Genomic DNA, 13,219 nt, shown 5'->3' on the forward strand with positions numbered 1-13,219 from the left:
CCAAAGTTGGGGCTCAGTGGCTTCACGGCGCTTGATGACGAAGTACCCGGATAGGTAGAAACAGGGCCGACCATCCAGAAAGTGTAAATAAAGGTTGAAGTTGTGCCATTGACTCTGACAGTTCCCGGACTTTCTCCCCAAGTCCATACCCCCTTGGACCCAGGGGGCGAGTGTTGAAGGTTCCATTTGAGGGAGAACTGGTACTCGGCAGTGTCATTGGGTGGCAGAGGTACAAGGGCCCATGCGGACCCAAGAAGGCCCTGTCCGTTTTGGCGAATGTCGAAAAGCGGCCCCATCTTGGTGTTCTCCTGAACTTGACGGGGTTTCGCTTCAAACTCGACAACGATCGGGCCCTTGGTACCTCTCTCGGCTACCCAGAACCTACTTGGAGTACCGTCAATTGCGCTACCATCCACCTGGCTAAGCTCCAGGTGGCCATGAGAGTCGAATGCCTTGAGGGATTTCTTGGTGTACTGCGCTGACGGCTGTCCAGCCATGGTCAACGGTAAAGCGACAAGCGTTTCGTTTTTCGCGACATGGCTATCCAAGACGACTTTGCCTCGGATAGTTGCGTTTTTGGTGTTGAGGAAAGGCGTCAGGGTGACGTTGATCGAGGGGAGAAATGACTTGGCTGGCGAGGGCACCTTGGCATCTGCAAGGACGACCAAGATGGCCTGGAAAGAGGCGAGCACTGCAGTCCTCCACAACATCGGGGGCAGTTAGGGTCAAAGATGAACAGTAGAATGGTAATGGGAAGTCCCAGCAGAATCATGGCGGGTCTGTTCGACCTTTTCTATCCTTCAGATATAGGTGATCAAGAGTTGGGAGTCGGTCTATCTCGTCCCGGAAACATTGAGGACATTGAGCCAGGGTTCAACACACAGCCCTGACGATTACGATCTGCAACGACGGCTGTAAGACTCGCACTTAGACCCAGGCAGATACGTAGTCCACAATCATAGTCATGCAAAAGGAAGATGCATGATTGGCAAACCTCGGCTTGCCGAATACTGGTTGTCTTTGCGCGCAGTCGATTACCTTTTACGGCAAGTGGGAACGCCAAGGCAGGACCAAACGGGCCGAAATCAAAGCTGTGAGCCTGAAACATCACATAATGTTGATGGCCGGCGCTGAATATAGCGTGGTATTGATGCAAGATTATCCAAGCGTATGGAACATGGCTTGTTCCGTGACATCGTAACCCAGGAGCATGATCTGGTACTGGTCAGGGTTTGACCGAGACATGGAGAGCTCCTCACTAGCCTGTATACCTGATTCAACATGGAGGACGAGCCTTCCACAAGAGGACTGCTCCCTAACCTTGCAAATGATATCTCTGATTATCCAAAATGGACACAAAGCACACCGGGAATCCACCAGCCGTCCAAGACTTGGCAGCGCGTTTTCTAGGCAGTCAAGGGTTTCAGGATCGGGGCCACGGAGCAAGATGACGTTGAGGACTATCCAAGCTAGTCCGACAGCGATGCCATCTTCTTGTAAAGATTCAGATAACCCTGCCATTGTCTGTAATGTAAGGCATGTCCAACGGTCAGGCTGAACTTTGGGCCCAGGCTTACACGAAAGGATGTGTTCAAGCCTCTCAGTGGAAGCCAGAGCTTGAGCTGCCAAATAGCGAAGATAGTTGCTTGCAGATCGGGGAGATTGGAAAACCAGAGGCCCGGACTGTATGGAACGAGGTAGCGATACCTGCGACTGTTGGGGCGCTGATGTAGCCTTTACGGTTGGCATGTCTGAAACTTCTTGATGGCCATGCCACTGATCCAGTCTGGCCCGAACGATAGCGAGACCTACAATTGCGTCCTGTTCAGACATTGCCGCAAACGCTTCTTGCTTGGGCGCCTGATTCCCTATCAACTGAAGCTGACGCGACAAGCTGCAATAGGTCTCTGACGACACGTCTGTGCCAACCAAACGACAAAATATCAGTTGCATGCTGAGCTTGCGTGCGATGCAAAGAAGAGCAAGCAATGTTGCCGATGAGTCTGCAGAGGAACTCAGTGTATCCCACAGGGCATTCCTGACTCTTACTGGAAGCGGATGAGACATATCCTCCCACGGAGCGCACTGCAGAGAGTACCAGCACTTGATAGGAACCCAGGCACGTATCATGCGACAGCCGATTTCCAAAGATCCAAGTTGCTGGATATAGTTTCCCATCATGCTATGAGCTTGCTTGCAGTGAGTGATCCCGCCTAGAAACGACCCAAAGCTCATCTCAAGCATGGATAATAAGGTAAGGATGGCGAGCAGAACAACACCATCCGTGACACTGGCGTTGGACAGGTGGTTGGGCATAAACTCGGCCATGGCTTTCAAGGCGCAGCTGTAAAGCTCGACTGCCTCTTTGGGGTAGTTGAGCTCTCTAGGATGATTGGCATTGTTCACAGCTGCAAAGGCGAGAAGAGCAAGCTTGAGTGCCGGGTGCGAGTAGCCGACGCCCTCCCAAATCTCTCGAAAAACCGGGGGGAGGTTGGCGGGGAAATTCTGGCTAAGCCAAGTGTCACCAACGGTATCTCCGGATCTGCACGACGGTGGGCGAGTTTTGGGTGAAGATGCAAGGGCTGAGGAGTAGGTGTTTGACTCCGCCAGAGATTGGGCATTGTCAATGTCAGAGCGTGGGGGTTTCTCTTGATGCTCGGGTGATGTTTCTCTAGCACAGACCGCTACGCGTCTTTTCCGCTTGCTCTCCGCTGCACTGTACTCGTGTCATCGCGGAAGACAAAGGCGCTTGGATACCCTTCACAAGGTATCCCAAGCCGCCTGCATGTTTGGCAATGTGGCTTCGCCTCATCACACTACACCCTGGTCAGTAGTAGCAGAGCGCATCAGTCGATACGCACCTTGATATGCCGCCTGCGACAGGTTATGCAGCCGGATCGAGAACGAGTGATGCGCGGTTTTGGGTTCCCCATGAGGCATGTCGAGTACGGTGGTAAGTTGAACTGCAGAGTTGCGGTTTAGGGAGAGGAATTGGGCAACTTGGACCTCGCTCTCGGATACTCAAATAGGAAGCTTCTCCGTTAGTTCGGTGCCCCTTGAGAGTCGCGGGTCCTTTGTCCAGGGGCGCTTATATTCCTATCCTTGATGGGGTCTACGGTTCCACCTATACTATCCTCTTTATGGAGATGCAGACCGCGCTCCGCAACCCTGTCTGGGGAAAGCTAAGGGATGCGAAGGATCATGGATATTCTCTAGGTTAGGTACAATGATGGACACTCTCCTCAAAGCAAAGTTCGCTACATAGGTCGATCAGAAGCATTTGGCTGACCTTATAAAAAGTGCCAGTATAGCCGATTAGATATCCATTCACTCATCCTTAAGCGCACCCTACCAATAAGTATAGGATCAGTCCCTTGTATTCTTCCACATTTTATGCACATCATCTTTCAATATCCTCTCTATTCCGGCCTACAATTACTCATCCACGAAGCACTATAGGAGTTAGTCATGATTCTCCTCAAAGTCACTCGTCAATTAGTCTTTTTTATCACTGGAACAGCCCTTCTTCAATCAATATGTCATGCCAGTCCCGCAAAAAGCCCCAGCTCGTGGACCTTGGCAGCGTCTGGGGATCTAATCGGAGATGTGGTTTCCACAACCGACCCTCGCACGCGAGATGTATGGAAGATTACCAAGGCTGCTGATGTGAGCTTCTTCAACATGGAGGGCCAAATCTTTGACGACGGCTCCTTTACTGGTTATCCTGCTTCTGAGAACGGAGGAGACAATAACTATGGGGACATTGGAGGCGGTCCCTACTATCCACCCAACGAAACGGTTGCCCTTGCTTCTTATGGGTTCAACTTGGCCTCTCATGCTAACAACCATGCCTGGGACTTTGGAGAAGCAGGCATGGTCGCAACCCACAAGAACCTCGCAAAGGCCGGCATCTTATTTGCTGGATCTGGGCTCTCACTTGCCGATGCTCGAAGACCTGTTTACCTCGAAAAGGGCGGAAGACGCGTATCACTTGTTGCCGTTGCCGGCACACATACGCCTCAGTCGGTGGCTGGGCCCGGTGATGCTGACGAAAAGTTGCGGCCACGCCCTGGCGTCAGCGCCCTACGTGCGACCCCGGTGACGGTGCTGAACAAGGTCCAGTTCGACGCGATTCGAGATATTGCTCTAGCACAAGGACAACCCTTGACGGGCGAGGAAACTGATATCACCTTGTACACCGGACAGTCACCTATTGAGTGGTCTCACTGGAGGTTGGGTATGGAAGCTGAACCCTCCCTTACCTGGGACATCAACCCTGACGACTATGCCGGCATCGTGCAGTCCATCCGGACTGCCAAGGATCACTCTGATATCACCATCCTCTCACTACACGCCCACGAAGCCGCATCAGGTGCTGATGAATCCTACATCCCACTCCAGCCCGCGTCACGGGTACCGGCTACGTACACGCAGAACATTAGCCATGCCGCCATCGACGCCGGTGCTGACGTGGTGCTAATTCATGGTCCTCATACCTTGCGCGGCATCGAGGTGTATAAATCTCGACCCATCTTTTACGGGCTGGGATCTCTGACGTATAGTCTCGGGTTGAACTTCCGAGGTTACCATCTTCCCGTCGAGTGGGACGACGGAATCATTTCCGAGGTCAAGTTTGAGAACAATCTACCTTTAGAGATTATCCTTCACCCGCTCGTACATAACCAGTTGACAAATGATACGTCTTTACCGGACCGTGCAATGCCAAAAGTTGCACCCAAAGCTCAAGCTCAGCGTATCTTGAAGGACATTCAAACCTTGTCCAAGGCTTTGAACACTACTGTTTTGATAAGAGAGAGCTTGGGTTACATAAGGATTCGAGAATGATGACTCATCACTTAGCTGAGTACTTCAATAGAAATGGACATGGGCCCAAATCCTATCAAGACGAGGCCACCACAGAGGATCATGAACGGAATTCCCCCGATGATGATCGACGTGAGCGTGGGGTAGGCCAAGATTGCGGGGGAGTCGGGGGTCTGGGCTCGCCGGAATTTTACAACCGGCTGATAAGCTTAGACCGGTATCTAGAGATCGACTAAATACTACTCCAACTCGGAAAATTGAGGGTAAAAGAGGGCACGGAGAATTAGATGCTATTACCAACTTCAATGAATGCGCTATATAAAGATGATGCGCTCCTTGTTTCCTGTCACTACCTCCGCCTGAGCAGTATCTCTCCTCCTCTTCAAATGTCGAACCTAAACGAAATCACGACCGGTGATAAGCTGGCAAAGAATGATTTAGAGGGCCTGAACAAGGTGGATTCCCTTGTCAAGATATCGCCAGCCAATACTGTTGCTCACGATGCCGTGTTTGGTACGATTACCGAGGACGGGCCCAACTATCGTAATGTATGCACAATTTCTTCAACTCTCTCATCCAAGAATTGACACGCTTCACCCAGGTTGGATGGATCGGAACCTCGGTCTTGATGATGAAGACCCAGATCGGTCTTGGTGTCCTATCAATTCCGTCCGCCTTCAACGTCCTCGGTCTCATCCCAGGCGTATTGTGCCTACTCGCTATCGCCATTATCACCACCTGGTCTAACTATATGGTTGGTGTCTTCAAGATTAAGCATCCTGAAGTCTATGGAATAGACGATGCGAGTAGGATCATGTTTGGCGTCGTCGGACGAGAGATTCTGTCAGCCGGATTCAGTCTCTGTAGGTGATCAAGGTGGCATCTTCCTTGGCGAGTACTGATCCTTACTCTTGCAGACTTGATCTTCGCCGCTGGATCCGGTATGCTCGGTATCTCGATCGGCTTTAATGCCATCTCAACCCATGGAACTTGTACCGCCGTCTTCGTCGCAGTTGCTGCCGTCGGAGTCATGGGCCTTGCAAGCATTAGAACTCTTGATCGTCTGAGCTGGATTGCATGGGTCGGTTTAATTTCACTTCTAGTTTCCAGTAAGTGCCTCCTTACAATACCCTTACTACATACAGGTTCTTACCAGTAGTAGTATTTATGGTTACCATTGGTGTTGGCGTCCAAGATCACCCCGATGCTGCTCCTCCAGGCCCATGGTCTTCGGACTACAAACTAGTTGGCAACCCCAGCTTTACAGCAGCCGCCTCGGCGATTTCCATGTTCGTTTTATCCTACGCCGGTACTCCCTTCTTCTTTCCGATCGTGTCCGAAATGCGCGACCCTCGACATTACACAAAGGCGTTAGTCCTATGCCAAATCGTTGTGACTATCACATACGTCACAATTGGAATTGTCGTGTACTACTATTGCGGGTCTTATGTAGCATCCCCTGCTCTTGGATCCGCAGGTAAGCTCATAAAGAAGATTGCGTACGGGATCGCGCTCCCAGGGTTGTTTGCTAGCTCAACCCTTGCTATTCATGTGAGTGCTTCCAGAGCCTTGACATCCTTTGGCTAACCATGATACAGCTGGTGAGCAAGCACTTCTTCGTCCGTTTTCTGCGAGGCTCTCAGCACCTTGTTGCCAACACCGTCACTCATTGGGGCACCTGGATTGGCTGCATTTTCGGCTGTGCCACCATCTCTTACTGCATCGCAAGCGGAATTCCTGTGTTTGGTCCCCTCATCGGTTTCATTGGAGCCCTGCTGGGTACACTGCAGTGCTTCCAGCCCATGGGCTGCATGTGGCTATATGATAACTGGGCTACGGGCAAGCAAGAGGGTCGTTCGGTGCGATGGAGCCTGATGGTGTGCTGGAGCCTTTTCGTTATTGTATCCGGCACATTCTTGATGATTGCTGGTACATACGGTTCCGTACTGGAAATTATTGGCGCCCTCAAGGCCGATGGTGCATCCGGCTCTTGGTCTTGCGTTGACAACTCTAATTCTGTTTAAACTGTGGCAGAGTCGATGTTTTCAATTCGCCAAGCGCTACTCCTAAGTAGACTCCTCTTGATAAACATCATACTTGTACTTGCTGCCGACATGGCTGTCATCAAGAGACCTTTTTCCTTTTCCGTGAACCTGTTCCCTTGTGGTCAACTCCTCCGTGCTTGACTCCGGATATAGCCCCCGTCGGCGCAGCTCTGGTACAAGCAGCTCGACCACATCCTCAAAGCTCCCCGGTGTCACCACGGCAACGAGGTTGAAACCGTCCACGTCGGCCTCATTGATCCAACGCTCCATCTCATCGGCAACCGTTTGAGGACTACCGACTGCAAATGGAGCAAGGCCTCCAATCGATGCAAATTCGGCCACTCGTCTAGCTGTCCAGGCTTCCCCGTCGGCAGAGGTAACGAAGGAATCCAGATGAGTCCTGATCACGGCTTGGCCAGCATCGGCAGCACTCAACTCGCGATCTAGAGGGACTTTGGAGAGGTCGATACCAGTGACTCCACTGACTTGGACGAGTCCGCCAATGACGCTTGCGTACTTCTTATGTTCCTTCAGCTTCGCCTGGGCTTCCTCATCCGTCTTACCAAGTATAGGGCAAAAACTGATAAAGACCTTGAAGGCTCGAGGATCTCTCCCTTTTGCAGCCAATGCAGCCCTAAGCTGGGCTACCTTGGGACCCGTCTGTGAAGGAGTTGTGCCTCCAACAAAAGCTGCCTCGGCGTGGGTCGAGGCAAAGTTGACGCCGGCTCCAGAAGTCCCGGCTTGGAAGAGAAATGGAGTACGCTGGGGCGATGGCGGTACTATATGTTTGCTGGTGACCTTGAAGAACCTGCCTTCGTGCTTGATTGTGCGAACGCGATCCGGATTAGCGTATACATCATTTTCAGCATCCTCAACAACGGCGTCATCGGCCCAAGAGCCCTCCCAGAGCCTACAATATGGTTAGCCCTTAGTTCAATCCGTTGGGCTGTCTCTTAAGATCCCATACTTATAGAGTACTCGGAGGTACTCATCAGACCTCTCATAACGCAAGTCATGCTCAAATGCCTCATCAAGGCCAATGGCCTGAAAGGCGGACTTCTTCCACCCAGTGACAATATTCCAACCAAAACGACCGTTCGTGATGTGGTCAAGAGTCGAAAACCGCCTTGCTAGAAGAAAGGGCGGCTCATGAGACGTTGAGCTGGTGATGGCAAAGTTCAACCTTTTGGTAACTGCTGCCATTGCGGCGATTGGCTTCAAAACATCAGTTCCAAGCTCAAGAGCAGAATAACTTCTAGACTTACAATAGAGGGGTCCAACGCTGGATACTGAGTAGCTCGTCTGATTGTCTCATCTATACTTCCACCGTAGGTATCGTATCCGCCTAGAGACGGTAAGCATTTCAAGATCTGATAGGTATCTGGATCACATGGGGTAGCTACCAAGAGTGTCTGCCAAGAAAAGGGCAAAGAATCCTCCCTTCTCTAAGAGTTTGGCGTACTCAACCCAAAACGAAATGTCAAACTTTTGCAGACCCTTATCGGCAGGATTCTAGTTCTGAAATTAGAGCACTGATCAGATGAACCCTTGAACGTTATGTGCGGCTACCTTCCATTGACCTGGGGATAACATCCCCGGCCCGAAAAAGTCGAAAGCATTCAGAAGAATGGTTCTTCCCTCTCCGGTTGGCCGTTTCTGGTCTTCAGTTGTAGACGACATTTTGCAAGGTGCTTAACATTGGCCAATTCTCAGCTCGTTTTAAAGCTTTGATATGCTTTCCCTTGCCTGATATAGATAAGGATATCTTGCACCTCTGGTCAAGTTGATATCAGATGGCGTAATTCAGGATTGGGATCATGAAATCGCCAAGATTAATCCTACCAACAAGGTCCACTTCTATCAGTCATCGAGTAGCAAACCACACCTCAGGCCATGTGTGGGACGTATTTCCACTTGCCGTCTTTTATTGCCGGCGTCGCTGCACCGTTGGTCGAGATCGAAGAATGAGGCAAAGGACGCCACTCTTGTGCAATAGCCCCGGCCCCCAATATTTTGATACCCATTTTAAGCGATGTTTCTACGAAGAGACTATAATGTGGGATAGACAGCTTACAAAGCGTGAGAGCGGTGTCGGAGCTGTTCCGCCCACAACGCGAGGGATTTCATCTGGTTCCGCTGAAGATGGGCCGCTTAGGCACGATGCGATTCGGTAGGGTTCATACTTCCTAAGTCGGATCACTGTATCCTTATCATGCCATGACCGAGATTGCCAAGAAATTCTCCGCAATGCAGGCTACGGTTTGCGTGATCGATAGTGGTTCTCAGAGGACACATTATAAGCCATCAGTATTTCCTGCTTACCACCGGGTCTCAAATCTATTCGGCAGATTTTCGAGTTTATTTTCATACACCGTTGTCTTTCGAGAGCGTCAGCTAATAGCCATGGCTTCCGCCAAAGACACGCCGTCTGAGACGGTTGAGCCTGCGGCTAACACCCCAAGCCAGCATGAGATCGGGAATCTGTCCGACGAGCATGAGAATCTTTGGATCAGGTTCATGACTTTTGTAGGATGGTACTCTCGTGAGATGCCAAGCTCTGAGAAACTGGTCGTCTTGAAACTTGATCTGAGTATTCTTGTCTTTGGCTGCCTGTCCTTCTTTACCAAGTATCTCGACCAGCAATCTCTCACCAACGCGTTTGTCAGGTAAGTCATCCATACGCCTTACAATGGCTCATGCTAACCTTTTTCGCCAGTGGCATGAGGGAGGAGATTGGCCTGTGGGGAAACGAACTCAACTACATCACCGCCACCTTCTGGGCCTCATATTGCGGTGCCATGATTCCAGCTTGCTACCTCATGACCAGATATCCGGCCAACATTGTGCTCCCGTCGCTTGAGTTTGGATGGGGCTTGGCAACCTTTGGACTAGCTTGGGTCAAGAATGTTGAAGCTATATATGCCATGAGATTCTTTGTTGGCCTTTTCGAATGTTGTTCTTTCACTGGTACCATCTACATCATTGGCTCATGGTATAAACCCAATGAAGTTGCTCGGAGAATTGCTCTTTTCTTCATTGCCAGTCCGGGTGGTACCATGTTTGCGGGATATCTTCAAGCAGCTGCCTACAAAAATCTCAACGGAGTCCATGGTCTCTCTGGCTGGAGGTAAGGCTTGGAGCACAGTGCATGCTATGATTTACTAATATTTCCTCTGCACAGATGGCTATTTATCATTGATGGAATTATCACGATTGGAATTGCCTTCATGTGAGTGCTCCCTTCCACTCCCCAACACGGAAGCTAATCCATTATTCAGTGGCTACATTGTCTTCCCAGACGTTCCCTCTCGCAAGAAGCCTTTGGCTCTGTCTCAAGCTGAGCATGCCCTGGCACAGAAACGAATTGAGGGATTGACTGCACCTCCGCAACTTCAACTATCCACAACCATCTTCAGACGCGTTCTGGGTCGTTGGCACTTTTACGCCTTCGTTGTCCTTTGGACCATCCTAGACTTGAATATTCTTCCAGGTGGCCAGCCTTTCTCTCTGTATCTGAGGGCCAACCCAGACCGTTACTCTATCGTTCAGGTCAACACCTTGCCGACAGTTACTGCAGCCATTATGATTGTTAGCGCACTCACGGCTGGAGTTGCTGCAGATAGGCTGGGAAATTTTTGGATTCCAGCTACCATCACGACCGTCCCCGTTCTAATTGGAATGATCCTGTTGAACGTGTGGGACGTCGGCGAGAAGGGTCGGTTGGCTGCCTTCATGCTCCAAGGCTTTATGGCCCGTAAGTGCCATTCCAAGTTGATAAGTGGTCACCTTCTAATTCCATCGACAGCAATGTCCCCAATGTCAATGGGCTGGGCGACAGTCATTATGGCAAACGACGCTGAGGAGAGAGCTGTCGTAACAGCCAGCATGAACGCTATTGGTCAAGGCATCATGGCGGGAGCACAGGTCGGCCTCTTCCCAGCCACAGGCGCACCGAGGTGGATTGTCGGGTTCAAGAGTAGTCTTGGAACGACTGTTGTGCAGTTGGCTGTCATATACACCATCCTTTATCTGAGTCGGCGGGATGCCAACCGACAAGCAGTGACGGCTGATCTAGAGGCGGAGTTTAGTGAGACCCAAGAGGACGGAAGAGAAAAGGTACAGGCTTAGAATTAGTGGGAGAGAGGCATGGATTGTTAGGCTCCATTCAAAGGCAATCTTCTTCCCCGCATGGTTATCTGAACTAGGTCCTTAAGACCGCACTGCATTCAACCAAGGATGTCGCAAGAGATCCATTGCCAAAGGGCGCTTTTCGGGGTCGATCCTCATCATCAGCTCCAAAAACGAGGCAAACTCTGCCTTTCTCTCCAGGCTCAGACCAGGCAGGTAATCCTCCGACTCCAGACCAGGCCCTTCATATGATTTTGCATCCTTGACGCGTCCCTCTTCGTCAAATAGCTCACTAACAATATCTTGATTTCCCTTCTCAAGAAGTGCTTTGGGGAAGGGCCCGAAGAGATCAACAATCTCAGTCAAGTGCTCCTTGAGCTCGTAGTGTCCGTCCGGTGGAACTCTGCCATCGAACATTCGAACAGCGCGAAAGACTTCGATAAGGACAGCGCCCAAGTTCCACCAATCAGTAGAGGCACTCCAGGGAGCCCCGATAAGGACCTCGGGAGACCGAAGGGCCACCGGCTGGATTGTCTCACAGAGATGCTTTGTAGTCCAGCTAGAGACTCCCCAGTCACCCAGTGCAATGTCGAACTGATCTACACGAGGGTTCTCGGGATCAAAGTAGTACCCACGGAGAGGGTGTGAAGGGACTGGACAGTATTGAGTCTCTTCTCGGTCTTGCTCTGGAATGGGGACTTCCTTCAGATAGTCAGATTCGATCAGCGAGTGATCGCAAAACTTGACAAAGATGTTGTCCGGTTTGACATCTATTCGATGGTTAGTATGAGAAAGGCTATAGGCTCAGCACGATGAAGAACATACCTGTATGGATAACACCGTGTTCATGGGCAAAGTCAAGCGCCAACACCAGCTGGATCGCGAATCTGTGCATGATTGAAGGTGGTATCATGTGCTCAGAAAACCAAACACCGAAGCTGCGAAGTGTCTCACCCATGTGCTCAAATACAAGGCAAGTGTGGGTGCCGTTTGGGCCCTGATGCTCAAAATCATCGATAAGGTGACACACGTAGTTGTAGCCCAGCTGGTCGCGATCCCCATCTCGAAGATGGGTGAGAATCTCCTTCTCAAAGGTGTCATATCCTTGGCCGTAGCATACAGCACTCAGCACCTTCAATGCCCGAAAAACGCTTGGTCCATCGCCGCTGGACCTAGATGTTAGCTAAGAATCAGGGCCAAAACTAGAAGCTCACTCACCTAGCTTGTAGGTCCTTGACCAGCCAGACTGTGGAATACTGGCCGTAGCCAATCTTATTGAGGACCTTGTATCTGTCGTTAAAGACGTCGCCGATATACACTGGATGGAAGCCGCCAGGTTGGTATGCGGCCTTTCCCTCTTCAACACCTTCAGAGGCGCCATCATGTTGAACGGCTTGGTCTTCAAGGCCTGCCAAGACAGTATCAGGCTGAGTACCCTGGTCTTCAGCATCTTCAGAGATGGTATCAAGCTGAGGGGCCTGGTCGGATTGCTGGTCAGGAACCCGGTCTGCCTGGTCCGCAGGCAGGGTTAGGGGTGGTAGCAGTTTCGCGAAGAAGTTACCCATCTTCGGCAATGTTGCTTGGTCTGTAGCAACCTTGTGGCAGTAGATAGCTTTTTGTGTTGGGAGGGGGGAGATGAAGTGTTCTTTGTTTATATATTCAGTTGGGTTGACGTACCTGCCTCAGGCATGAGTACCTCAGGCGGCCACAATCATCTTGGCGCCGTTGTGGTTGGAAGCTATGACGAATCTAATCAAGTCACACATAAAGATGCTTAAAAGAGCCTTTGTTCTTCTGCAAAGGGGCACGGGACCAATGTGCTATTTGTGGTAGCTGAGCCGCCCAGATAGAGATTGCCAGCTAGCTAGTCAGAGAATGGCCCCGCTGTGACAAGCCCACTTTGGATTGAAACTTGGCCGCAAGTAAAAATCCAACAAAGAAACCAACAACTGCAACAGAAGCATCCCAACATCATGCAATTCTCTTTATTCCTGAGCGCTCACGTAGACCAAAACTTTAGGATTGCAATTTTCATGACCAGGTCATTAGAATCCACGCCCTGGTTGCTTTCACTTTCAGTTGTCGCTTTGTCGTGAAGCCACATGCCCCGAAAATAGACACTGATGCAAGCGTTTTGAGCCTACCGATTGACGTCTCCAGAAGAATCTATTCGCCATGATAACAAAGAACACAGTTCATGTTTGTGTTAATTCCAATGATTT

The 13,219-nt window shown here is 50.7% G+C and overlaps 4 protein-coding genes across 4 annotated transcripts; 2 read left to right on the top strand and 2 right to left on the bottom strand.

Moving 5' to 3' along the window:
• Positions 1–5,210: 5,210 nt before the first annotated feature.
• On the top strand, positions 5,211–6,848 carry NCS54_01301600 (Aa-trans domain-containing protein; the record flags this gene model as incomplete). The annotated part of the gene is made up of 5 exons (XM_053158231.1): positions 5,211–5,372; positions 5,426–5,687; positions 5,742–5,933; positions 5,987–6,375; positions 6,423–6,848. 5 exons carry the CDS (start codon positions 5,211–5,213, stop codon positions 6,846–6,848), a joined length of 1,431 nt encoding a protein of 476 aa, XP_053014206.1.
• Positions 6,849–6,890: 42 nt separating this feature from the next.
• NCS54_01301700 (Bac-luciferase domain-containing protein) lies at positions 6,891–8,549 on the bottom strand (the record flags this gene model as incomplete). The annotated part of the gene is made up of 5 exons (XM_053158232.1): positions 6,891–7,779; positions 7,837–8,084; positions 8,135–8,214; positions 8,273–8,381; positions 8,439–8,549. 5 exons carry the CDS (start codon positions 8,547–8,549, stop codon positions 6,891–6,893), a joined length of 1,437 nt encoding a protein of 478 aa, XP_053014207.1.
• Positions 8,550–9,272: 723 nt separating this feature from the next.
• On the top strand, positions 9,273–10,997 carry NCS54_01301800 (Hypothetical protein; the record flags this gene model as incomplete). Its single annotated transcript, XM_053158233.1, has 5 exons — positions 9,273–9,535; positions 9,586–9,996; positions 10,051–10,098; positions 10,148–10,623; positions 10,675–10,997. 5 exons carry the CDS (start codon positions 9,273–9,275, stop codon positions 10,995–10,997), a joined length of 1,521 nt encoding a protein of 506 aa, XP_053014208.1.
• An 81-nt stretch (positions 10,998–11,078) lies between these two features.
• On the bottom strand, positions 11,079–12,562 carry NCS54_01301900 (Protein kinase domain-containing protein; the record flags this gene model as incomplete). Its single annotated transcript, XM_053158234.1, has 3 exons — positions 11,079–11,767; positions 11,823–12,169; positions 12,216–12,562. 3 exons carry the CDS (start codon positions 12,560–12,562, stop codon positions 11,079–11,081), a joined length of 1,383 nt encoding a protein of 460 aa, XP_053014209.1.
• Positions 12,563–13,219: the final 657 nt, after the last annotated feature.

Source organism: Fusarium falciforme, chromosome 11 (genome assembly GCF_026873545.1).
Source record: "Fusarium falciforme chromosome 11, complete sequence".
In the NCBI taxonomy this organism is placed as follows: domain Eukaryota; kingdom Fungi; phylum Ascomycota; class Sordariomycetes; order Hypocreales; family Nectriaceae; genus Fusarium; species Fusarium falciforme.